General features: G+C 43.2%; 2 protein-coding genes across 4 annotated transcripts in view; both read left to right on the forward strand.

The window, feature by feature from the left end:
* Positions 1–25,584, forward strand: part of LOC134207664 (death-associated protein kinase related) — a 469,439-nt gene that overhangs the window by 154,450 nt on the left and 289,405 nt on the right. The window lies entirely within an intron of this gene.
* LOC134215121 (zinc finger protein 22-like) lies at positions 15,689–16,538 on the forward strand. Its single transcript, XM_062694375.1, has one exon. It carries the CDS (start codon positions 15,784–15,786, stop codon positions 16,516–16,518), a length of 735 nt encoding a protein of 244 aa, XP_062550359.1. The 5' UTR covers positions 15,689–15,783; the 3' UTR covers positions 16,519–16,538.

Here is a 25,584-nt window from a genome sequence, read left to right on the forward strand (position 1 = left end):
CGTCGTCGTCGCCATAGGAAAACGTTCGATCTCAACGCGCGGTGTGGACGTCATTATCTCACCCGTTCCTCCCTGCTAATAATGCTGCTGGGGAGCCGAAGGTCTGGCAAATTTGGAGCGCTTGCGCACTTGAACAAACCTTGCTCCCACCTGATTACCGGCGAGGTTCCGTAAACGGAACATGGTTTTACAAAAGACTTCAATGAGCAAAATGTGGAACCGATTGACGAGAGTGAAGCACACTGAACGTTTAATGTGACAGACAAATTTTTGCAACTATAGTGGGCAAGGAAATGGGTGAAGATTGTCATTCTTGACATGAGTCTTATAGTCGGAATAAGTTTTAAAACCATGAAAGGTCGAAATACGTATTTGTCAAAGTTGCAATCAGGTGGCGGCATGCCAAGTGCATGAAAGCTTAGTCAAAGCACCCAGCCAGTTGAATGCTTCCTGTACCCTATTCTATTAGACGGTCCAAGTTCGGAGGATTTACTATGTCCCCCGACTCTTGTAGACAGGAATTCTAAAAATGTTTCAGTAGACAGAAACTCGAAAGAACCTTTGTAAGTACTTTTGAAGTATAAGTTTATGTCATTGCAGTCTTCCAGATTGGATCTCACAGTTCCTAAAGCAAATATTTCAGTTTCCTCCTAGCCTGGCCTTTCAAAACCATTTCATTTAATGTGCTTCAATCAAAAGTGTTTTGAGGCAATACTATTGTAATGAACAATATGAAATTTCCGACACTCCAGCAAACCGCCGCCGCCGCCCGATTGCAATCTAGCTTTATTGATATTAATAGTCCAATCGCGGAACCGCTGCTGCACCTTTGACGCTTATTGCATTGCGGGGCCGTACCACCGTGATTGTGTTCGCACAGTTGCTACATTAGAAGCCGACTACTGCATCATATCGCACCGCTCCGAGATCGGCGTCGTGATCGCCGATTGACTTGCGCCGCAACTTCATTTACACTCTATAAAACAACCGAATGGAACAAGCGGGACCTAGGCTAGGCTCGGTCGCTCTGTGAGCTACGCTGCCTGCGGTCGTTCAAAGATATCATATCGATCATCATCGTCCGCTACCACCGCCCGGACCGATCGAGGTGATCCGACCCGAGTGTGTGCGAGAGTAAAGACACAGCCGCCGTGTTGCGAAGTCGTCGGAATCCGGCAAGACGACAGTACGTCTCTCGGCGATTCCACGGCGCGGCGCAGCGCAATGCACGACCAATCAGCGACCAATAGACCACCCTGAATCACTGTTTTGAGTCACGTTTCTTGGTCCTACCGAACAGCCACACTCACATGACACATCGCGAACAAAAGATGCTGATCAATCAGTGTTATTGATCTCGCAACGGATCTCGCACTGGATCGATCGATCAGCTCCGATTCATTTTTTTGTCTACGGGGCATTGTCGCGCCTGAAATTCGGAAGGTCGAATCAATTGACGGCGATGGCCTTGATTCTCCGGATTCTGTGTACCGATTCTACGCGGAGACGAATGAACGTGTTGTGCTGTGTCCCGAATCGATTGGATTGGAATTCCGTCCCCCCTCGTTGGAACGTTAATTACATCGTTCCGAGTTAATTGGTAATGATCGCGCGTTGTTTTTAACCGAGCGATAAGTGGAAAAATACGATCTCCCGAGTGGAATAGACGAGATGTGAATCATCATCGAATGTTGATTGTTTTTTTTTTCTTTAACTCCAACTGCGTCGTCATCGTCGTCGTTCCCATGGTATGGGGATTTCTGGATACCTCACTCGCATACCAAAACCGACGACGACTGACTAGGGGGAAAGTGAAAGAATAGATTATTAATTTCGTATGCATCGTTTAAGATAGAATACGGTTCTTTGTTCTACTGACAGACTAGTTTACAAAACGGCGGACCAGCGCAACAACGGGAGAATGGAGAATAGAAACTCCAGCGGAGATAACGAGCTGCCATGCATCGTGCGTTTTAGGTAGGTGTGAAAAATGGCTTTCGGTGGGGATTATTGACAGGTGATTCCTCCGATCAACGCCAGCGTTGTTCTTACCTAATGGAGGTGGAATGTGAAGCGATAAATTATGGCTAACGAGATTAGAAAGTGGTCTCGGCGCGTCTGCGTTGTTATTTTTGGGGTATTAGGTCAGTAAGGAAAGCCTGAAGAATTGGTTCGTAGAATAAAATCGTGTTCACAACTATGCGGTCGGTGAAAAGTTCAATATTATTTGTTTTATTTTTAAGGATTATTTTTTAAATTCTCGCGATTTTGGCGTCAAGAGTCTTTGCAAAATGCTCTCCCTGTGTTTTGATCTTTTATACAGCAACATTATATTATTATTACTCAGACTAAGGCCAGAGTAGCCTGTGCAGTAAACTGAAGCCTTCTCCATTCAACTCGGTCCATGCCTGCAGGTCGCCAGCCACGCAGTCTGCGGAGAGTCCGCAAATCGTCTTGATTGATCCATCTTGCTCGCGTACCTTACCTCCTCATGCTTGTCGGATTGTTGTCGTGAACCATTTTCACCGGGTATAGTCCGCCGACCTTCTGGTTACGTGCCCGGATCACCCTAGTCTTCCGATTTTCTCGGTGTAAACGATGGATGGTTCTCCCAACATCTGATGTAACTCGTGGTTCATTCGCCTCCTCCATGCACCGTCTTCCATCTGCACCCTTTGCACATTGTTGCACGCGCACAGAGAGGATAGGATTTGTTTTCATTGGGAAACTTTTCGGAAGCGGCATAGATAGCATTTTTTTAAAGGCAACGCTACTAAATTTTTAATACATTTCTTAAAGAAATCCTGGTTCTTGGAATCCCTCCTTTGAATTTTTGGAGGAATTTCAAAATATATTTTATTTCTAGATTTATTTCCTAAGCAATTTTCTGAAGAAATCCAGAGAAGAATTTCTGGACGAAGCCTATGGAATGTCCATAGGAATTCTTGGAGAAATCTAAGACTGTCGGAAGTTTCTTCAGGAGATGCTTTGAAAATTCCTTCAAGAATTTCTTCGAGCAACTCCTTTCTTCAAGAGGCTCTGAAGCATCCTTTCAAGAGGCTCGGAAGCCTCCTTTCAAGAGGCTCGGAAGCCTCCTTTCAAGAGGCTCGGAAGCCTCCTTTCAAGAGGCTCGGAAGCCTCATTTCAAGAGACTCGGAAGCCTCATTTCAAGAGACTCGGAAGCCTCCTTTCAAGAGGCTCGAAGGCCTCCTTTCAAGAGGCTCGAAGGCCTCCTTTCAAGAGGCTCGAAGGCCTCCTTTCAAGAGGCTCGAAGGCCTCCTTTCAAGAGGCTCGAAGGCCTCCTTTCAAGAGGCTCGGAAGCCTCCTTTCAAGAGGCTCGGAAGCCTCCTTCCAAGAGGCTCGGAAGCCTCCTTCCAAGAGGCTCGGAAGCCTCCTTCCAAGCCAGGAAGCCTCCTTCCAAGAGGCCAGGAAGCCTCCTTCCAAGAGGCTAGAAAGCCTTCTTCCAAGAGGCTAGGAAGCCTCCTTCCAAGAGGCTAGGAAGCCTCCTTCCAAGAGGCCAGGAAGCCTCCTTCCAAGAGGCCAGGAAGCCTCCTTCCAAGAGGCCAGGAAGCCTCCTTCCAAGAGGCCAGGAAGCCTCCTTCCAAGAGGCCAGGAAGCCTCCTTCCAAGAGGCCAGGAAGCCTCCTTCCAAGAGGCTAGGAAGCCTTCTTCCAAGAGGCTCAGAATCCTCCTTCCAAGGGGCCGGGAAGCCCCCTTCCAAAGGGCTGGGACGCCTCCTTCTCAAGAGGCTCGGAAGCCTCTTTCCAAGTGGCTCGGAAGTTTCCTTCCAAGTGGCTCAGAAGTTTCCTTCCAAGTGACTCAGAAGTTTCCTTTCAAGAGGCTCGGAAGCCTCCTTTCTAGAGGCTCAGAGCCTCCTTCCAAGAGGCTCAGGAAGCCTCCTTCCAAGAGGCTCAGAGCCTCCTTCCAAGAGGCCTGGAAGCCTCCTTCCAAGAGGCTCGGAAGCCTCCTTCCAAGAGGCTCAGAGCCTCCTTCCAAGAGGCTCAAGCCTCCTTCCAAGAGGCTCAGAAGCCTCCTTCCAAGAGGCTCAAGCCTCCTTCCAAAGGCTCAGAAGCCTCCTTCCAAGAGGCTCAGGCCTCCTTCCAAGAGGCTCAGAAGCCTCCTTCCAAGAGGCTCAGGAAGCCTCCTTCCAAGAGGCTCAGAAGCCTCCTTCCAAGAGGCTCAGAAGCCTCCTTCAAGAGGCTCAGAAGCCTCCTTTCAAGAGGTTCGGAAGCCTCTTTTCAAGAGGCTCAGAAACCTCCTTTCAAGAGGCTCAGAAGCCTCCTTTCAAGAGTCTCAAAAGCCTCCTTCCAAGAGGCTCGGAAGCATCCTTTCAAGAGGCTCGAAAGTCTTCTTTCAAGAGGCTCGGAAGCCTCCTTTCAAGAGGCTTGGAAGCCTCCTTTCAAGAGGCTCAGGAAGCCTCCTTTCAAGAGGCTCAAGCCTCCTTTCAAGAGGCTCAGAAGCCTCCTTTCAAGAGGCCTCAGAAGCCTCCTTCAAGAGGCCTCAGAAGCCTCCTTCCAAGAGGCTCAGAAGCCTCCTTCCAAGAGGATCAGAGCCTCCTTCCAAGAGGATCGGAAGCCTCCTTCCAAGAGGCTCAGAAGCCTCCTTCCAAGAGGCTCAGAAGCCTCCTTCCAAGAGGCTCAGAAGCCTCCTTCCAAGAGGCTCAGAGCCTCCTTCCAAGAGGCTCAGAAGCCTCCTTCCAAGAGGCTCAGAAGCCTCCTTCCAAGAGGCTCAGAAGCCTCCTTCCAAGAGGGCTCGAGGCCTCCTTCCAAGAGGCTCAGAAGCCTCCTTCCAAGAGGCCTGGAAGCCTCCTTCCAAGAGGCCTCGGAAGCCTCCTTCCAAGAGGCTCAGAAGCCTCCTTCCAAGAGGCCTGGAAGCCTCCTTCCAAGAGGCTCAAGCCTCCTTCCAAGAGGCCTGGAAGCCTCCTTCCAAGAGGCTCAGGCCTCCTTCCAAGAGGCTCAGAAGCCTCCTTCCAAGAGGCTCAGAAGCCTCCTTCCAAGAGGCTCAAGCCTCCTTCCAAGAGGCTCAAGCCTCCTTCCAAGAGGCTCAGAAGCCTCCTTCCAAGAGGCTCAGGCCTCCTTCCAAGAGGCTCAGAAGCCTCCTTCCAAGAGGCTCAGGCCTCCTTCCAAGAGGCTCAGAAGCCTCCTTCCAAGAGGCTCAAGGCCTCCTTCCAAGAGGCTCAGAAGCCTCCTTCCAAGAGGCTCAGAAGCCTCCTTCCAAGAGGCTCAGGCCTCCTTCCAAGAGGCTCAGAGCCTCCTTCCAAGAGGCTCAGGAAGCCTCCTTCCAAGAGGCTCAGGCCTCCTTCCAAGAGGCTCAGAAGCCTCCTTCCAAGAGGCTCAAAGCCTCCTTCCAAGAGGCTCAGAAGCCTCCTTCCAAGAGGCCTCAGAAGCCTCCTTCCAAGAGGCTCAGAAGCCTCCTTCCAAGAGGCTCAGAAGCCTCCTTCCAAGAGGCTCAGGCCTCCTTCCAAGAGGCTCAGAAGCCTCCTTCCAAGAGGCTCGAGCCTCCTTCCAAGAGGCTCAGAAGCCTCCTTCCAAGAGGCTCAGGCCTCCTTCCAAGAGGCTCAGAAGCCTCCTTCCAAGAGGCTCAGGCCTCCTTCCAAGAGGCTCAGAAGCCTCCTTCCAAGAGGCTCAGAGCCTCCTTCCAAGAGGCTCGGAAGCCTCCTTCCAAGAGGCTCAGAAGCCTCCTTCCAAGAGGCTCAGAAGCCTCCTTCCAAGAGGCTCAGGCCTCCTTCCAAGAGGCTCAGAAGCCTCCTTCCAAGAGGCTCAGAGCCTCCTTCCAAGAGGCTTGGAAGCCTCCTTCCAAGAGGTTCGAAATCCTCAAGCCTTCTTTCAAGAGACTCGGAAGCCTCCTTCCAAGAGGCTCAGAAGCCTCCTTCCAAGAGGCTCAGAAGCCTCCTTCCAAGAGGCTCAGAAGCCTCCTTCCAAGAGGCTCAGAAGCCTCCTTCCAAGAGGCTCAGAAGCCTCCTTCCAAGAGGCTCAGAAGCCTCCTTCCAAGAGGCTCAGAAGCCTCCTTCCAAGAGGCTCAGAAGCCTCCTTCCAAGAGGCTCAGAAGCCTCCTTCCAAGAGGCTCAGAAGCCTCCTTCCAAGAGGCTCAGAAGCCTCCTTCCAAGAGGCTCGGAAGCCTCCTTCCAAGAGGCTCAGAAGCCTCCTTCCAAGAGGCTCAGAAGCCTCCTTCCAAGAGGCTCAGGCCTCCTTCCAAGAGGCTCAGAAGCCTCCTTCCAAGAGGCTCAGAAGCCTCCTTCCAAGAGGCTCAGGCCTCCTTCCAAGAGGCTTGGAAGTCTCCTTTCAAGAGGCTTGGAAGTCTCCTTTCAAGAGGCTTGAAAGCCTTTTTCCAAAAGGCTTGGAAGCCTCCTTCCAAGAGGCATGGAAGCCACCTTCCAATAGGCTTAGAAGCCTCATTCCAAGAGGCTTAGAACCCTCCTTTCAAGAGGCTCGGAAGCTTCCTTTCAAGAGGCTCAGAAACCTCCTTCCAAGAGGCTCGGAAGAGTTTGCAAGTCCTCAAATTGACTACTAGGAGTTTTCGAAATGTAAAAGGCGAATAAGGAAATGGTTTTCTATAGAAGTTAAATTAAACAAAGAAATAATGATTTAGTTATAATAAATAATATTTTATTTCGTCAATAAATATGTAACAATTAAAAAACATATTATCCTGTCTTCTTGTTGTGGCTAATCTCATGCAGCGCCAAGGCATCCGGCCTGGTAAGCTTCAGTCCACAGACCTTGCAAGCAAAACAATTTCCTTGGCCGTGACGTTTCACTTCGTGGCGCTTCAAGTCGTGACTGTAGATGAACTGTTTTGAACACTGGCCACATTTGAACGGTTTATCCTTCATGGTGTGGAGTCTTTCGTGCAGCTTCATCTTCGCCTCAGTGGGAAAGCGCTTTCCGCAGTTACTACACCGATGGTTCATTGGTCCCGAGTGGTGTGCCTTACAGTGCTGGGTATAGCTGCCCTTGGTTCCGAAGTTTCTGCCACATGGCTGGCAACTGAACTCACTGTTCTTGAAGAGCTTGAACCGCCGTTTGTCGAATGTGGCAGGCATTTTCGCTATTTGATTATCGGGCGCAACACTTTTTTCGCTGGTTCTTGATCTGACGTTGACGACGAAGATTCCGTTGGTGAAAGGCAGGGCATTGCCGGCAGTTGGACATTTGCGTTCTCGGTGATTTCTTTCTCATCGAATGACCAAGGGACATTATTGATGTACTCCAATACATTTTTGCAATTTTGTTCAGCGGAGAACTCCGAAGAAATGATCTTTTGTAGATTTAGATGGGAGAGCATCCACCCGTGAAGTGAAATGAACTCCTCGGATGTTGGCGAAACGGTTGGTTGAAAGTCCATTTGATGATTTTGAATGTCCATATCCATGTTATTGGTTTACAGTATGGAGTTCCAACACTTAGTTGTCTGAGCACTTGACTTGAATGGTGAAATGCATCCCAGCATGGATTATTTAAACCACGACCAGGTATGAACATACAATTTTTTAATTCTCGTGGAATATTGTCCATCTTATTGATAGGTAGCAATGATCGTTGTTGTCATAATTCATTGGTACAAAATTGGTAATGAATCATAACATCAATCTTTGATGGTTAGGTAGATTTTTTTTGCAGGTATCAAAAAATTTAATTAGTCTTTTCCGGCTTCAGGTAGCAGGTCAAGGAGATGGGTCGAAATTTGGAATTAACTCTGTAGAAATGTTGGATAGAAATACCTATTACAATATGAATTAAATTATTCATATTCAATCCTTCTTTATCGCAAAAAGCGATTTGTTTTGTACTTTGTAGAAATTTCTTCTCGGGTCAGCTTCCTTTCGTACAGGTTTTGAATAGAAGCGATTTATTTTCAATAATGCGCTTTCTCAACCACAAACAGCAACAAAACCTAATCAGAACCTTGAGGGAAAATTTAACTTGTTCACTACTGATGCCATCCATGCGAATTGATTTTTGCTGCGTCTCCTTCTATCGGGCGTCGTCAGCTTCAGCAGCACTCAAGTAAATTTTTCTCGCAACATTCGGACTATCGATTGACTGTTTCGCTACGATGGTGATTCGGAAGTACCATCGAGTATCAGTGGAAGCAACTTTCTATGCACAATTTTCGTGCAATTACATACTCTGATTCGGAAGGCGCAAATTGCCGTTCGTATCAGAATCCAGAGCGTCAGAGGGAGACGTTGCAAACATTTATTCGCTTAGATGGGACCAGTAGCCGTCACATAAAATTTCCTCCCACGATTATGATTTTCAATTGGTTGACTGCCACAGACGCCATACGAGCGAATTAATTTTAGAAGCGTCTCGCTCCAACACGCGCTTGAGGTTCTGCTGCTAAAGGCAACTATTTGCCTGCTAGCCGTGGGAGAAATTTTTACAGAAGTACCGAACGACAGCCACACGATAGGCTGCTGAAACGCTGCAGATGCAGGAACCACCATCAACGTTGCTGGGATTGCTACCGACGACACCACAGTTCTTTTCTATATCAATCAACTCGAAACTCTCCAGAAATCTGTGCGAGTGGACACGGTGAGCGGAAAGAACTGTGGTGTTGTCCTGCATCGGCAGCGCATTTAACTTTAAAATCTTATTTCGGGACTGATTTGCGATTTGGGCGTAACTTATTTTGTAAACAAACAATGCTTCATGGATTCCGGGGGGTGCAAGCGTTTTCATCCTGAACTAATTCCCTTATCCGTTAGAGGAAAGCTTAATCTGTCAGATCCATACCGTGGTTTCCTCATGAAATGCTTGTTTTAGCAGGAGTTCGCTTTCCAATGTTTGTTTACAAAATAAGTTACGCCCAAATCGCAAAGCAGTCCTGATTTGATTTCGTGATACAATCTAAACTAAAAATGGGGACCCAACCGACATCTGATCTCTGCATCTCATTACAGTTAATGCAAGGGCGACAAAAATAAATTTTAAATAAAAATAGGGATTAAATTAAAATAAAAAATTTAATTCGTCTATAAATATGTAACATGAAACTAAACGTATCATCCCGTCTTCTTAAGACCACAAACCTTTTCCGTGTCGTTTTATTTGATGGCGCCTCAAGTCCTGAATGTAGATGAACTGTTTTGCACATTGGCTACATTTGAAGGGTTTATCCTTTAAGGTATGCAGTCTCTCGTGCAACTTCGCCTTTGCTTCCGTATGGAATCGCCTTCCGCATTTACCGCATCGATGGTCCAATGATCCCGAGTGATGTGCCTTGCAGTGCTGGGTGTATCCTGCTCTGGATGCGAAATTTCTGTCACATGGTTGGCAAAAGAACTCACTGTTCTCGAAGAGCTTAAACCGTCGCTTAGTGGATTTGGTAGACTTTTTCACAATTTTGTTATCCGACATAACGCTTTCTTTCGCTAATTCTTGTTCCGACGTTGATTCCGCTGATGTAAGGCTGGGTTCCGTCGGCATTTGCACATATTCGTTTTCGATGTTTCCTTTCTTATTAGATGACCAAGGGAAATTATCGATGCACTGCAGAACGTTTTTGCAATTTTGTTCAGCGGAGAATTCCGATGAAATAACCTTCTTCAGATTAAGTTCAGAGATCATCCACCCGTGAAGTGAAATGAACTCTTGGGGTGTTGGCGCTACGGTGGTCTGAATCTGATTATCCTGAATTTCCATATCCATGTTATCAGTTTATGAATGATATGGAAATGCTAATATCATCTTCCAAACTTGGACGTACATGTTCATGATAGCATTAGAGGCGAAAGTATAGAATTGATAGTTCCGTTAGGATACGGCAGGCATGAAGAATGTTTTTATAGAAGTCGATTTGAAAGCGAGCGGAGGGCAATATTTGTGATGGCATATATCGCACGACCTTCCAAGCTCCTGTATGAAGGGGAGGAAGAATATCAGTGTGGAAGCTGATATATCTCCACTGGATATTTGGAAGGTGGTTGACTTGCTCATATGCCATCGCGTGCGGAAGGATTTGCTATCGACGAGTACTGTCTCCAAATTTCTAATATTACATCAGCATTTAGTCGAATAGGATTTTTATTGCACAGTTCTGTTTTCTCATTGCGTCTATGAAGTTTCTTGCTGACTTGCTTACTTGTCGGAGAACGTGACTGGAGTGATGAAAAGCATCTCATCATGGATTATTTAAACCGCGAGCAGGTATAAAAATACAATCTTTCAATTTTCGCGGAATATTGTCCCTCCATCCTCGAATGCGCCCCACCAAGTCGTTATGTACCTGGTCTGCCTACCTCGCTTGGTATACTTCACGCCGGCTTGTACCTGCCGGATCGAAGGCGAACACCATCTTTGCAGGGTTGTTGTCGTAATACAAACAATGTTCCTACAGAGCAACTTGTAATTCAATAATTGCGGTAGTAAAATTTCGACAAGCTAATACAGCAAAGAAAAAACTATTAGAATGTCACGTCGTGGAGACGCTCAGCAATGAGCATCGACAAAAACAAGAGGAAAGAAGGATTTCTCCACTTCCTTTAAAGAACCAAGTCTTCAAGATCGTCTTGCCCAAGCGCGGAAAAATAGAAGGAAGCTAGAGACTTCAGATATTCCTTCTAACTCTAACATTCAAAATAATTCTTCTGTTATCGAACTGAGCAATCAGTTCGATTTAATTCATGATGAAATTGAGCAAATCGAATATACCTCTAGCCCAGGTGATTCGATTCATGCGAAGAAACAACGGATTCCGCCAATTGTGGTATCTGTTGCCGAGTTTTCTGGATTTCGGAATGAAATCTTGAGCAACCTTCAGGGGATCAAAGTTTCACTTCAGATTGCCAGGAAGGGTGACTGCCGTGTCTTGCCGGGATCCTTTACAATCGCAAACATCTTCTTCAGTATTTAAATGAGCAGCGGCATAAATACGACATACGACGACAAAACTGAGCGATTGTTCAAAGTCGACTTGAAAGATCTCCTCAGTAATGATAAATCACATTTATTTTTTCAATTACTTGAGTTTATCAAATTTTTTAGTTTACTTAAACAAATGTGTTTACTTAAACAAATGTGTTTACTTAAACAAATGTGAACTTAATAATACGAAAAGTTTGGAAAAGGCCTGCATTATGTACCATGTTCATGGGAACATTTCAGCAGGCCTTGGGGAAATTTCCAAAACCCCGCTTAGTGCCGAAAGTGGGGTCATGGAACCTCTCATGCCAAGGACCCCTGTACTATGAAAGAAGATTCCAATAAATTTGTGCCAATTGTTGGGGCTATCACAAGGGATACAAATTATTTCATTTACCGAAATGATTGTCTTGACAGTGCCTGTTGTAGAATTGCCATTGTCCTTAATAGACGTATCAAACATAAATAATATTCTTCTTTTGAAACCAAAGTTTTAGAAATCTCGGGAGTTTCTGTTGAAACAAATTTTAGTCAAATCTCTTTTATTGCTGCCTACTTGCCTTTCCAGTCCAATGGGCAGCAGAGGTATTTGTTGAGAGTTGATCTTCGAATTCAAACTCGCAACAAATCCATCTTTCATAATTGGTGACTTCAATGCCAAACACCGTGAGATCTATTACTAGAAAATTAAAAAATATGAAAGCCCCGTGTGATGATGGTATTTTCTACATATTTATCAAAAAACTACCTGAGTGCTCTTTAATTTTTTTTGTTAATTTCTTCAACAAATGTTTTCAGTTGACATACTTTCCAGATAAACGGAAAAACGCCAAAGTTGTTCCATTTTTGAAGCCGGTCAAAAATTCAGATTTTTTGGAGGATTCATGGAGGAAATTCTGGAAGAAAATGTGTTTCTATCCATCATTACAGCGATCGTTTTTTACCCGTCCAAAGTCGCCATATGTTCAAAGGACTGAAAACAATTTTCAACACTACCTACAAAAAATCTACCTAACAGACTTACGATTACTGTGATGATTCGTTACCAATCAATTATGACAACAATGATCATTGCTACCTATTAATAAAGTGAACAATATTTCGCGGGAATTCAAAGATTGTATTTTTATACCTGGTCACGGTTTAAATAATCCATGATGGATGCATTTCACCATTCCAGTCACGTTCTCCGATAAGTAAGCATAGAAACTTTATAAACTGATAACATGGATATGGAAATTCAAGATCATCAGATGAACATTCAGACCAACGTAATGCCAACACCTCAAGAGTTCATTTCACTACACGGGTGGATGCTCTCTCAGCTTAATCTGAAGAAGGTTATTTCATCGGAGTTGTCCGCCGAACAAAATTGCAAAAACGTTCTGCAGTGCATTGATAATTTCCTTGGCCATCGGATAAGAAAGAAACATCGAGAACGAATATGTCCAATTGCCGGCGAAGCACTGTCTTACATCAGCGAAACCATCAACGTCAGCGAAAGAAAACGTTAGGTCGGATAACAAAATTGTGAAAAAGTCTAAAAAATCCACCAAGCGACGGTTTAAGCTCTTCGAGAACAGTGAGTTCTTTTGCCAACCATGTGCCAGAAATTTCGCATCCAGGGCCGGGTACACCCAGCACTGCAAGGCACATCACTCAGGATCATTTGACCATCGATGCGGTACATGCGGAAGGCGATTCCATACGGAGGCTAAGGCGAAGCTGCATGAGAGACTGCACACCATGAAAGATAAACCCTTCAAATGTGGCAAATGTGCAAAACAGTTCATCTACATTCAGGATTTGAGGCGCCATGGATTGAAACATCACGGCGAAGGGGGTCATTATGTTTGTAAGGTTTGTGGGCTTAAGTGCATCAGGTCGGATGCTTTGGCGCTGCACGAGTTCAGCCATATGAAGAAGACGGGATAATAATGTTAGGTTACTGTTACATATTTATTGACGTAATAAAATTATATTTATTTTAAAATTATCGCTATTTTTTATTCAAAACTTCCATGTAAATTCTTTCTAGTCATTTTTGATATTAACTGTAATGAGATGCAGAGCTCTTCACAACGAAGAATCTTATCGATAGATAAATTCACTACTCACCGTTACAATCCGAAGATCTGAAAGAATAATCTGAAGCCGCCCTTGAGAAAACTTTGAAAGAGTACTGCCATAGCTGCAGTTAAAGATCGCATAAAAGATTCAAAACGTAGTTAGGCCGTTACAAATATTTAATTAACATTTTGTCCTACTGGTCTCCGAAAGGTCAAGGGAGGTCAAATGAAAAAAATCAAAAAACTCCTCGGATTTGTTAACGAATGTTTTGAAAATTCTCTAAATTATCCGAATTTTATTTTGTTACCCCTCAAAATATTATTTTTTGTCAAAAAAAATCCAAAGGGGTGGGTCAAAATGGTTTTTCAATATTTGTATCGGCCTTATTTATGGAAATTTAGTTTCATTAACATGACGACGAAAAATAATTTTACAAACGATGGACAAATTAAAGCGTAAACAAATGAGCTCTGGCCAACTCTGAAAAGAAAAGTGGGCGATTCAGCTGGACAAGAAGGTTGAAAAAGGCAAAATCATTAACTGAACTGGAATGCTCATATTGAGTGTGCGATCGGAAAGGCAACCAGTGCCTTCTGGATATGCTCTAAAACATTTGGAAGAAAATGGGGCTTAAGACAAATAATGATAAAGTGGATCTAGACTTCCATTATTCGTCCAAAACTGACAAATGCAGGGCTCTTGTATGGTGGCCAAAAACAAAAGAGGCTACTGCACATAAGAAGATGACAAAACTGCAAAGGCTAGTGTCCATTGCTATAACGGGAGTGATGCGTAGCACCCCTTCAAAATCGTTAGATGCAATTATAAATCGGCTACCATTGTATGAATTCGTGCAGACAAAAGCGGAAAAGAATATGCAATGATAAATATGAATGGAGACTGGATGAAACCTGTGGAGAACTATGACATTCCTTAGAACATACGTGAGCCATCACGTATGGATTGGGAAGTCGGAGGTCCCACTGTTCGATAAAATTTTATACTGATGTGCCATTAAAATGGAATTGAAATCCTGGGAAGAACGAAGGTTGATGACCAACTGGTTGGTCGCCAAAAAGTGTGCTCAATCAAAGAGATTTACAATTTCCAATGTTTCAGTACCCATCAAGCTCTTGGAGCTCAATAGAAGAACTCTTTGCACGTTTACTGGCCTAATAACCGGATATTGCCCGAGGATTACAGCATTATAATAGTTCGTAAATCGTAGTAGTCAGAGGCTTCGGACGGCTTTTTTGTTGGTTATGCTGTCAAATTTTTTTTCTCGTCCGGATTTTAATATTTATGTTTTTAAAGTGAAATTAACGAAATAGATGCAAACGATTTTTTTTATTACTGGAATTAGTGAAATAAGTGAAAATATGTATGATATTTCAATACAATTTCCAAAAAAGAAGAATACAATTTCCGTGAAGATTTATGGGAAGAGTCATTTGATTGAGCACATGAAGCAAAAAAAAAACGTATTGATGAAATTGAAATATCATAAATGTACGTATACGACATGCACTGAGAAGGCCAAAACAGAGAAACGCATGTAAGGAAGTCTCCAAAATGTTGAACTGTTGTCGAACATTTTATAACAAGAACCCCTATGGCAGCCGGATATTGCGTAGTGATGGAGCCTGCGAAAGCGTAAACGACAAGAAAAATAGCGGTAATTTTTGGGAACGTACCTCACTAACATTGTTGGCTTTCCATAGCACATTTTTGGATAAGGAGAGGTACATGATTCAAGATTTTAATTTTCAATCAAAACGAAACATAGTCCATGGTTTGCACCTAAACATTCTTCGACGGACGACTAGTTTTTCATCAATGCAGACAGAAATTCATTTCTATACATACCGGCGTGAAAAGGATCTTGCTCGTCCAGGAATTTCAAAATGAAATTTGGTGAGAGAATTCCATTATATATATTATTAATTAACATTGAAACTATATGAAACTATATCATTATATATAAAAAAACATCAGGGCACCCGATTGCAGCGATTTGGATAGGAAGAGTGGAATCGCCAACTTTCTATTGTTAACATCCCGTGGATAAAGGGCGGGCTCTTCTCCCCATCTATTGGGTCAATCTGGGGAACAAGGGCTAGATTGTGTTATTGTATATGTACGACCTTTCTTTTTGAAGGAGATTCTCTATTCAATCTTCAATGTGCGAATGATTAACCTTCAAGATGCGAATAGTTGATATTTATCAGGGGTATACAACACAAGTTCAACTCAATGGACGCAGTGGTTCTACGGCTATAAAATTGATCACATTATGGTGCGATAAGGAAGGATTAAATGAATAATTTATTTCCTAATGTAAAATTTTTATCGAACATTTCTCGCTCAACTTTTCAGAAGGACCTAAGTAACATTTTTTTCATGAATTAATTTGAATAGCGCAATCAACAGAACAACATGAAAGCTTCTGATTGCAGTACTCAAATTAATTCATGAAAAAATGTTACTTAGGTCCTTTTGAAAAGTTAAGCGAGATTTCTTCAGCGATAATTTTAAATTTCGGCTCATCTCCTTGACCTGCTACCTGTTCGAAACCGGAAAAGACTGAATTGAACTTTAAATACCTGCAAAAAAACTACCTAAACATTAAAGATTGATGTGATGATTCGTTACCATTGTACCAATCAATTATGACAACAACGATCATTGCTACCTATCAATAAGGTGAACATTATTCCGCGAGAATTAAAAAAATGTATGTTCATACCTGATCGTGGTTTAAATAATCCATGCTGGGATGCATTTCATCATTCAAGTCAGGTGCTCAGACAACTAAGTGTTGGAACTTCATACTGTAAACCAATAACATGGATATGGACATTCAAAATCATCAAATGGAACTTCAACCAACCGTTTCGCCAACATCCGAGGAGTTTATTTCACTTCACGGGTGGATGCTCTCCCATCTAAATCTACAAAAGATAATTTCTTCGGAGTTCTCCGCTGAACAAAATTGCAAAAATGTTCTGGATTACATCGATAATTTCCCTTGGTCATCGGATAAGAAAGAAATCACCGAGAACGCAAATGTCCTACTGCCGGCAACGCCCTGTCTTTCACCACCGGATTCTTCGTCGTCAACGTCAGATCAAGAACCAGCGAAAGAAAGTGTTACGCCGAATAACCAAATGACGAAAATGCCTGCCACATTCGACAAACGACGGTTCAAGCTCTACAAGAACAGTGAGTTCAGTTGCCAGCCATGTGGCAGAAACTTCGGAACTAAAGGCAGCTATACCCAGCACTGTAAGGCACACCATTCGGGACCATTGGACCATCGGTGCGGTAACTGCGGAAAGCGATTTCCCACTGAGGCGAAGATGAAGCTGCACGAGAGACTCCATACCATGAAGGATAAACCGTTCAAATGCGACAAGTGTTCAAAACAGTTCATCTACAGTCACGACTTGAAGCGCCACGAAGTGAAACGCCACGGTCAAGGAAATTGTTATGTTTGCAAGGTCTGTGGACTGAAGCTTACCAGACCGGATGCCTTGGCGCTGCATGAGATTAGCCACAAAAAGAAGACAGGATATAGATAAGTTTTTTATTGTTACCTATTTATTGACGAAATAAAACATTATTTATTTTAATTTAATTCTTTATTTTTTATTCAAACCTACAATACCTTTCAATGTTTCGTTTTTTTTTTTCATTCTATAACCTTGAACCTTGTGTCCATAATATATAATGAAATATCATCCAGTTTTCAATTAACTCGAAAGTCTCATCGGAAATAAAAGCCCATAATTTTTCATAAACACTAGATGATTCAAATATTTTTAGATTCCGAATACAAGTTCATTGCACTTGCTATTCCAAATTTTTCTTTTTTTTCTTTTCTTTTACAGGTGAGATATCGTCCGGTATTAATAAACAATAGACAATTGTAGGTAAAGATTTCTGCAGCGCCGACAATTTTCTTTGGCATCACGCCGTCGTCGACATTCTTCAAATTTTGCTGGAGCGTTGTAAAACTTGTAGAATCTGCACTTTCTTCTTCTTCTTCAATGGCTCTACTTTCCAATTGGAACTTGGCCTGCTTTGCAACTTAGTATTCTATTAGCGTTTCCTCAATTATTAATTGAAAGCTTTTCTATGCCCGTCATTGCATGAGTATGTATCTTGTGTGGCAAGTACAATGGATACACTATGCCCAGGGTGTCGAGAGAGTTTCCAATCCGAAAACAGCCTAGACCGGACCGAGAATCGAACTCGTCATCTCCGGATTGGCAATCCTACGCCTTGGACACAAGATTCAAAGTTATAGAATGAAAACAACGGAACATTGAAAGGTATTGTACACCCAACCAGAGATTGCAACATTTTATTGCAATCTCGCATTAGTCTTGCGTACGATTGTACGACAATTCCCCGAAAACCAATTCCCCGAATGTAATTTCTCCGAATAACAATTCCCCGAATGTAACATTTCCCCGAATGCTTCTCTTTTCTTTTTAAGTGCAGCACAAAGCGATGGGTACCAGTGATGGTGGCGAGTAAAGGCGTAGAAATTTGAAGAACAGCCCAGGTTTCAGATAGAGTGTTGATCCATTAAAGATGAAGACAATGCGCTGGAAGAAGGAAATGCTTTCTTAGAATAAACGCATATGGTCGGTATAAGGCTAAGTGAGGAGATAATCCTTTCTTTAAATGAATAAGTTTGCTCGGTATCATGAACGCATTTGCTCGGTTTTAAGCAAAGGGAAAAGATAATGTCTTCTTAAAATGAACTCGTTTGACGGTATGGAAAATGAACGGTATAAGACGACGGTAGGCGATACTGCCTTCTTTAGGTGATAGCACCGCCCGGTCCTCAAATGAACACATTTGCCCGGTATAAGACAAAGAGGGTAGATAGTCCCATCTTGAAATGAACTCTTTTGTCTGGAATAAAGTGAAAAAATGAGACATCGCCTTTTTAAAATGATCGCGTCTGCCGGTGTCATGCGAATGGAGGAGATATTGTCTTTTTTTAAATAAACTCGTCTATCCGGTATAAGGGGTCTCGAGAGAGGTGATATAATTCACTAAAGGAGCACGCTTGCCAGGTATAATAAAGGATAGATAAGGAGCAATTATATGTTTCAAAACTGCTGCTATACTACACTTTCCTTATCTAAGAAAATGTCAATTTGATTAATATAACATTCTAAAACACGGTATTCCGAAAAGGTCATTCTTAAAAAGGTATAATCCATAAAATGTCATACCGCGTAATGCTACTCTGAAAAAATGGATTCGACAAAATGTTTTTCGTAAAATATTATACATTCAATGAATATTGCTTAAGAAGGGATCTTATATATTTTTTCCTTATTCTGGCGAAATTCGCCTATATCAAACAAAGAGATCACATCAAATAAACCTTATTTTCATTCTCAATTCATTCATTTCTGCCTTATTTTGAGCTAAGCCTATTTCTGAAGAAAGGATCGCATCTACCATTTCCTCACTTCATCCCCCATTATATTCTTCCGGGCAGTTACATGCTATTAAAGAAAGAATAATAACATTAATTATCCGGGCAGATGCATTCTTTTTAAAGAAGGAATCACATTCACCGTTGCCTCATTCCTGGCAAACGCATTATTTTAGTTTACAAGGATTTAAATCCACCATTACCTTCATTTCATTTATTTAGTTAACATCTAAACAGATAACACTGAATCAACAATTTGACGCCACAATGCACGGTTCGAGGCCGCATCTCTCCATCCTCGGATACGCCCCACGCTCGCCAAGTCGTTTTGCACCTGGTCTGCCCATCTCGCTCGCTGCGCTCCACGCCGTCTCGTACCTGCCGGATCGGATGCGAACACCATCTTTGCAGGGTTGCTGTCCGGCATTCTTGCAACATGTCCTGCCCATCGTACCCTTCCGGCTTTAGCTACCTTCTGGATACTGGGTTCGCCGTAGAGTTGGGCGAGCTCATGGTTCATTCTTCGCCGCCACACACCGTCTTCTTGCCCACTGCGAAAGATAGTCCTAAGCACCCGTCTCTCGAATACTAACTAAGACTAACGTTGTTGTCAGCCGTTAGCAAGAATCCGAGGTAGACGAATTCCTCGACCACCTCGAAGGTATCCCCGTCTATCGTAACACTGCTTCCCAGGCGGGCCCTGTCGCGCTCGGTTCCGCCCACAAGCATGTACTTTGTCTTTGACGCATTCACCACCAGTCCAACTTTTGTTGCTTCACGTTTCAGGCGGGTGTACAGTTCTGCCACCTTTGCAAATGTTCGGCCGACAATGTCCATGTCATCCGCGAAGCAAATAAATTGACTGGATCTGTTGAAAATCGTACCCCGGCTGTTACACCCGGCTCTCCGCATGACACCTTCTAGCGCAGCGGTTCTCAACCTGGGGTACATGTACCCCTGGGGGTACCTTCGCTGGCCCTGGGGGTACCTCGGACAAAAATGCGTAATGGCGGACGTATTACAATTCCAATTCGAAACTTATTGATAAAGTTTGGATAATTATGATATATTATAATTTTGTCTTGTGCATAATATGCATGGTGATTAGTAAATCAAAGCCAAATTTTCAACCAGCACACTGTATGAAGGGCTGCGGAACAAAAAATAAAACGGACAAAACGTCTAACGCGTAAATCTCCAGTGCAATCTTCCTGAATATCTAAATGAAATGTTGAAAAATATTTTGAGTATATGTTTTCAACTTAAATCCAGAATCTAAAGGTTCGGAAGCCTTCGTTTAAAAGGTATATTTCCCATCCGAAAACTTGCCATCTCCGGAATGGCAATCGTACGCCTTTGCACGCAAGGCTAATTGGAGACCCTGGTTGGTTCTTTCAAGATGTTCAGAAGCCTTCTTTCAAGACGTTCAGAAGCCTCTTTCAAGATGTTCAGGAGCCTAGTTTCAAGAGGCTTGGAATCCTCCTAACAAGAGGCTTGGAATCTTCCTAACAAAAGGCTTGGAATCCTCCTTTCAAGAGGCTCTGAAGCCTCCTTTCAAAAGGCTTTGAGGCCTCCTTTCAAGAGGCTCGGAAACCATCTTTCAAGAGGCTTGGAAGCCTCCTTTTAAGAGGCTTGGAAGCCTCCTTTTAAGAGGCTTGGAAGCCTCCTTTTAAGAGGCTTGGAAGCCTCCTTTTAAGAGGCTTGGAAGCCTCCTTTCAAGAGGCTTGGAAGCCTCCTTTCAAGAGGCTTGGAAGCCTCCTTTCAATAGGCTTGGAAGCCTCCTTTCAATAGGCTTGGAAGCCTCCTTTCAAGAGGCTTGGAAGCCTCCTTTCAAGAGGCTTGGAAGCCTCCTTTCAAGAGGCTTGGAAGCCTCCTTTCAAGAGGCTTGGAAGCCTCCTTTCAAGAGGCTTGGAAGCCTCCTTTCAAGAGGCTTGGAAGCCTCCTTGCAATAGGCTTGGAAGCCTCCAATCAAAAGGGTTGGAAGCCACTTTTCAAGATGCTTGCATGGCTCCCTTGAAAAGGCTTGGAAGCCTCCTTTGAAGAGGCTTGGCAGCCTCCTTTCAAGAGGCTTGGAAGCCTCCTTTCAAGAGGCTTGGAAGCCTCCTTTCAAGAGGCTTGGAAGCCTCCTTTCAAGCGGCTTGGAAGCCTCCTTTCAAGCGGCTTGGAAGCCTCCTTTCAAGAGGCTTGGAAGCCTCCTTTCAAGAGGCTCGGAAGCCTCCTTTCAAGAGGCTCGGAAGCCTCCTTTCAAGAGGCACGGAAGTCTCCTTTCAAGAGACTTGGAAGCCTTCTTTCAAGAGGCTTGGAAGCCTCCTTTCAAGAGGCTTGGAAGCCTCTATTCAAGAGGCTCGGAAGCCTTCTTTCAAGAGGCTCGGAAGCCTTTTCCAAGAGGCTCGGAAGCCTCCTTTCAAGAGGCTCGGAAGCCTCCTTAGAAGAGGCTCGGAATCCTCCTTTTAAGAGGCTCGGAAGCCGCCTTTTAAGAGGCTTGGAATCCTGCTTTCAAGAGGTTCGGAATCCTCCTTTTGAGAGGCTTGGAAGTCTTCTTTCAAGAGGCTCGAAAGCCTCTTTTCAAGAGGCTCGGAAGCCTTCTTTCAAGAGGCTCGGAAGCCTCTTTTCAAGAGGATCGGAATCCTCCTTTCAAGAGGCTCGGAAGTCTCCTTTCAAGAGGCTTGGAAGCCTCTTTTCAAGAGACTTGGAAGCCTTTTATCAAGAGGCTTGGAAGCCTCCTTTCAAGGGGCCCAGAAGCCTTCTTTCAAAAATCTCAGAGGGCTTATTTCAAGAGGCTCGAAAGCCTCCTTTCAAGATGCTCGAAGCCTACTTTCAAGAGACTCGAAAACCTACTTTCTAGTATTTCGAAGCCTCCTCCAAGAAGCTCAGAACTCATCTTTCAAGAGGCTTGGAAGCATACTTTTAAAAGGCTCAGAAGCGTCCTTTCAAGATGCAAAGGAAGCCTTCTTTTAAGTGACTCGAAAGCTGCCATTCAAGATGCTTGAAATCCTCTCTACAAGAGGCTCAGAAGCCTCTTATCAAGAGGTACGGAAGCCTACTTTCAAGAGATTCAGAAGCTCCTTCCTTCCAAAGGGCTCGGAATTATTTTTATCAAAAGGCTTGGAAGCCTACTTTGAAGAGGGGTACCTAAATTTTGCAGAACTTCGAAGAGGTAACTCTTTAGAGAAAGGTTGAGAACCGCTGTTCTAGCGCTATGTTGAACGACAGGCACGAATGTCCATCACCTTGTCTTAGTCCCCGGCGCGATTCGAACGAACTGGAGTGTTCGCCCGAAATCTTCACACAGTTTTGCACACCATCCACCGTTGTTTTGATCAGTCTGGTAAACTTCCCATAACAACACATCTGGGAGAATCAAGAACATCTAATACTACCAAAGGATATCGAGCTGATAATCTCCAATAAGAAACTCTTGAACGTATCTTTGAAGACTGCTCTTTTGGGACGCATACAGTCGATTGCGAAGGTGTGTTTGAAAGAGGTACTTTATATTCGGGGGATTGTTCCATTTGGGGAAATGGTACATTCGGGGAATTGTTACATTCGAGGAAATTGCATTCGGGGAATTGGTTTTCGGGAAATCTTCGCGTTCAGTTTGACATAATTTGCGACATATGCACATATTATATTAAGTAAACGGCAGGCTCTGCATTAGGTTTCCGGTCACGAGAAAATAAGAACTGGTTATCTATTAGTGTCTACATTAAATCTAATTTTACACTCCCCCATCGAGGAGTGAAATGCTGTATACTTTGGCAACCTCCACACTTAGCACATCAAAACTGACGAGCTAACCATTTGGACTATTTCTCAGATGAGGAACGACGCGACCAAAGGCAATCATAATCCACGTTTCATGCTATTCGGATGTGACAAGTGGAAGGGTAACAGGGATAGCAATGAGAGATACGAGTGGAATAAGCATATTTGTGTCCTTTTCCGTTATTAAGCTTAGTGGAATCGGGCAGATTGTGTGGTTTAAAGTTATATTGCTGTACACGATTCATATACTTGTTCTTGGAGGAGCCAACGAGATTCGTTTGGATGTGTTGATGGAAACCAAATAAAGCTACTTAATGCAATGAGCTGTCTTAACAAGTATGACATTCTCTGATTGGTTTGAATGCGAGATTTGATAAAATCTGTTTAATACAAAGAATACAGAATTGTTTTGGGTGTAGGTATGAATAAAAAATAAAGAATTAAATTAAAATAAATAATGTTTTATTTCGTCAATAATAGGTAACAATAAAAAAACTTATCCTTATCCTGTCTTCTTTTTGTGGCTAATCTCATGCAGCGCCAAGGCATCCGGTCTGGTAAGCTTCAGTCCGCAGACCTTGCAAGCATAACAATTTCCTTGGCCGTGACGTTTCACTTCGTGGCGCTTCAAGTCGTGACTGTAGATGAACTGCTTTGAACATTTGTCGCATTTGAAAGGTTTATCCTTCATGGTATGGAGTCTCTCGTGCAGCTTCATCTTCGCCTCAGTGGGAAACCGTTTTCCGCAGCTACCGCACCGATGGTCCATTGGTCCCGAGTGGTGTGCCTTACAGTGCTGGGTATAGCTGCCTTTGGTTCCGAAGTTTCTGCCACATGGCTGGCAACTGAACTCACTGTTCTTGTAGAGCTTGAACCGTCGTTTGTCGAATGTGGCAGGCATTTTCGTCATTTGGTTATCCGGCATAACACTTTCTTTCGCTGGTTCTTGATCTGACGTTGACGACGAGCAATCCGTTGGTGAAAGGCAGGGCATTGCCGGTAATTGTTTCGTAATTGACAGTTTGAGAGATACGATAGCAATGAGAGATACGAGTGGAATAATGCATATTTGTGTCCTTTTCCGTTATTAAGCTTAGTGGAATCGGGCAGATTGTGTGGTTTAAAGTTATATTGCTGTACACGATTCATATACTTGTTCTAGGAAAGGCCAACGAGATTCGTTTGGATGTGTTGATGGAAACCAAATAAAGCTACTTAATGCAATGAGCTGTCTTAACAAGTATGACATTCTCTGATTGGTTTGAATGCGAGATTTGATAAAAATGTTTAATACAAAGAATACAGAATTGTTTTGGGTGTAGGTATGAATAAAAATAAAGAATTAAATTAAAATAAATAATGTTTTATTTCGTCAATGATAGGTAACAATAAAAAAACTAATCCTTATCCTGTCTTCTTTTTGTGGCTAATCTCATGCAGCGCCAAGGCATCCGGTCTGGCAAGCTTCAGACCGCAGACCTTGCAAGCATAACAATTTCCTTGGCCGTGACGTTTCACTTCGTGGCGCTTCAAATCGTGACTGTAGATGAACTGCTTTGAACATTTGTCGCATTTGAAAGGTTTATCCTTCATGGTATGGAGTCTCTCGTGCAGCTTCATCTTCGCCTCAGTGAAACCGTTTTCCGCAGCTACCGCACCGATGGTCCATTGGTCCCGAGTGGTGTGCCTTACAGTGCTGGGTATAGCTGCCTTTGGTTCCGAAGTTTCTGCCACATGGCTGGCAACTGAACTCACTGTTCTTGTAGAGCTTGAACCGTCGTTTGTCGAATGTGGCAGACATTTTCGTCATTTGGTTATCCGGCATAGCACTTTCTTTCGCTGGTTCTTGATCTGACGATTGCGACGAAGAATCCGTTGGTGAAAGGCAGGGCATTGCCGGTAATTGTTTCGTAATTGACAGTTTCGTTCTCGGTGATTTCTTTCTTATCCGATGACCAAGGGAAATTATTGATGTAATTCAGAACATTTTGCAATTTTGTTCAGCGGACAACTCCGATGAAATGATCCTTTGTAGATTTAAATGGGAGAGCATCCACCCGTGAAGTGAAATAAACTCCTCGGATGTTGGTGAAACGGTTGGTTGAAGTTCCATTTGATGATTTTGAATGTCCATATCGATGTTATTGGTTTACAGTATGGAGTTGTCTGAGCACCTGACTTGAATGATGAAATGCATCCCAGCATGGATTATTTAAACCATGACCAGGTATGAACATACAATCTTATTGATAGGTAGCAATGATCGTTGTTGTCATAATTGATTGGTACAATGGTAACGAATCATCACATCAATCTTTAATGGTTAGGTAGTTTTTTTTGCAGGTATTAAAAACTCTATTCAGTCTTTTCCGGTTTCGAACAGGTAGCAGGTCGAGGATATGGGCCGAAATATAATTATCGCTGAAGAAATGTTCGATAAAAATTTTACATTAGGAAATAAATTATTCATACCCAATCCTTCTTAATCGCACCATAATGTGTAATCAATTCCATAGCCGTAGAACTACAGCGTCCATTTGCAGTCCAAATTTCTCCGGGTTGCATAAAGCCACTATTTAGAAATTTAAATCTACACTTATTCAATGCATCACAACTACAAAGCAGTAGTTCCGAGGATTCACGTTCCATGTTACATAAACGACAAATATCATTCTGAACATGGCCAATATTTTTCAAATGATATCTATTCGGGCAATGCCCGGTTATTAGGCCAGTAAAGGTGCAAAGAGCTCTCTTATTGAGCTTCAACAGCTTGTTGGTTTCTGAAACATTGGAAATTGTAAATCTCTTTGATTCACAGAAAGAAATTATGAAAAATAAAGAGCGCATAAAACTTGAAATGCAGAAATTTACGCTATTTGAAATGGTCCTCTTCCTAACAAGATTGCTTACAACTTGATTCACGTCAAATATTGTATACATTTAGGCTATATCCTGTGTGAAATTACGCTAATAATAGCGTTCCATTTATGTGTATGACTTTTAGCGTAAATTTCAGTGGATTTTTCTATCTGTGTTGAGCACACTTTGTGGCGACCAACCAGTTGATCATCAACCTTTGTACTTCCCAGGATTTCAATTTCAATTAAAATTTCATTTTAATAGCACATCAGTATAGAATTTTATCGAACAACTTCCCAATCCATACGTGATGGCTCACGTATGTTATAAGGAATGTATTAGATGATGCTACGCATCGCTCTCGTTATAGCAATGGACACTAGCCTTTGCAGTTTTGTCATATTCTTCTTTGCAGTAGCCTTTTCTGTTTTTGGCCACCATACAAGAGCGCTGCCTATGTCAGTTTTGGACGAATAATGGAAGTGTAGATCCACTTTATCATTTTTGGTCTTCAGCCCCATTTTCTTCCAAATGTTTTAGAGCATATCCAGAAAGC

The sequence above is a fragment of the Armigeres subalbatus genome, chromosome 1 (genome assembly GCF_024139115.2).
Source record: "Armigeres subalbatus isolate Guangzhou_Male chromosome 1, GZ_Asu_2, whole genome shotgun sequence".
Taxonomy (NCBI): Eukaryota; Metazoa; Arthropoda; class Insecta; order Diptera; family Culicidae; genus Armigeres; species Armigeres subalbatus.

What these genes read in the sequence shown, in the direction of transcription:
- LOC134215121 (XM_062694375.1), top strand. Translation starts at nt 15,784, where the DNA reads ATGGATATGGACATTCAAAATCATCAAATGGAACTTCAACCAACCGTT.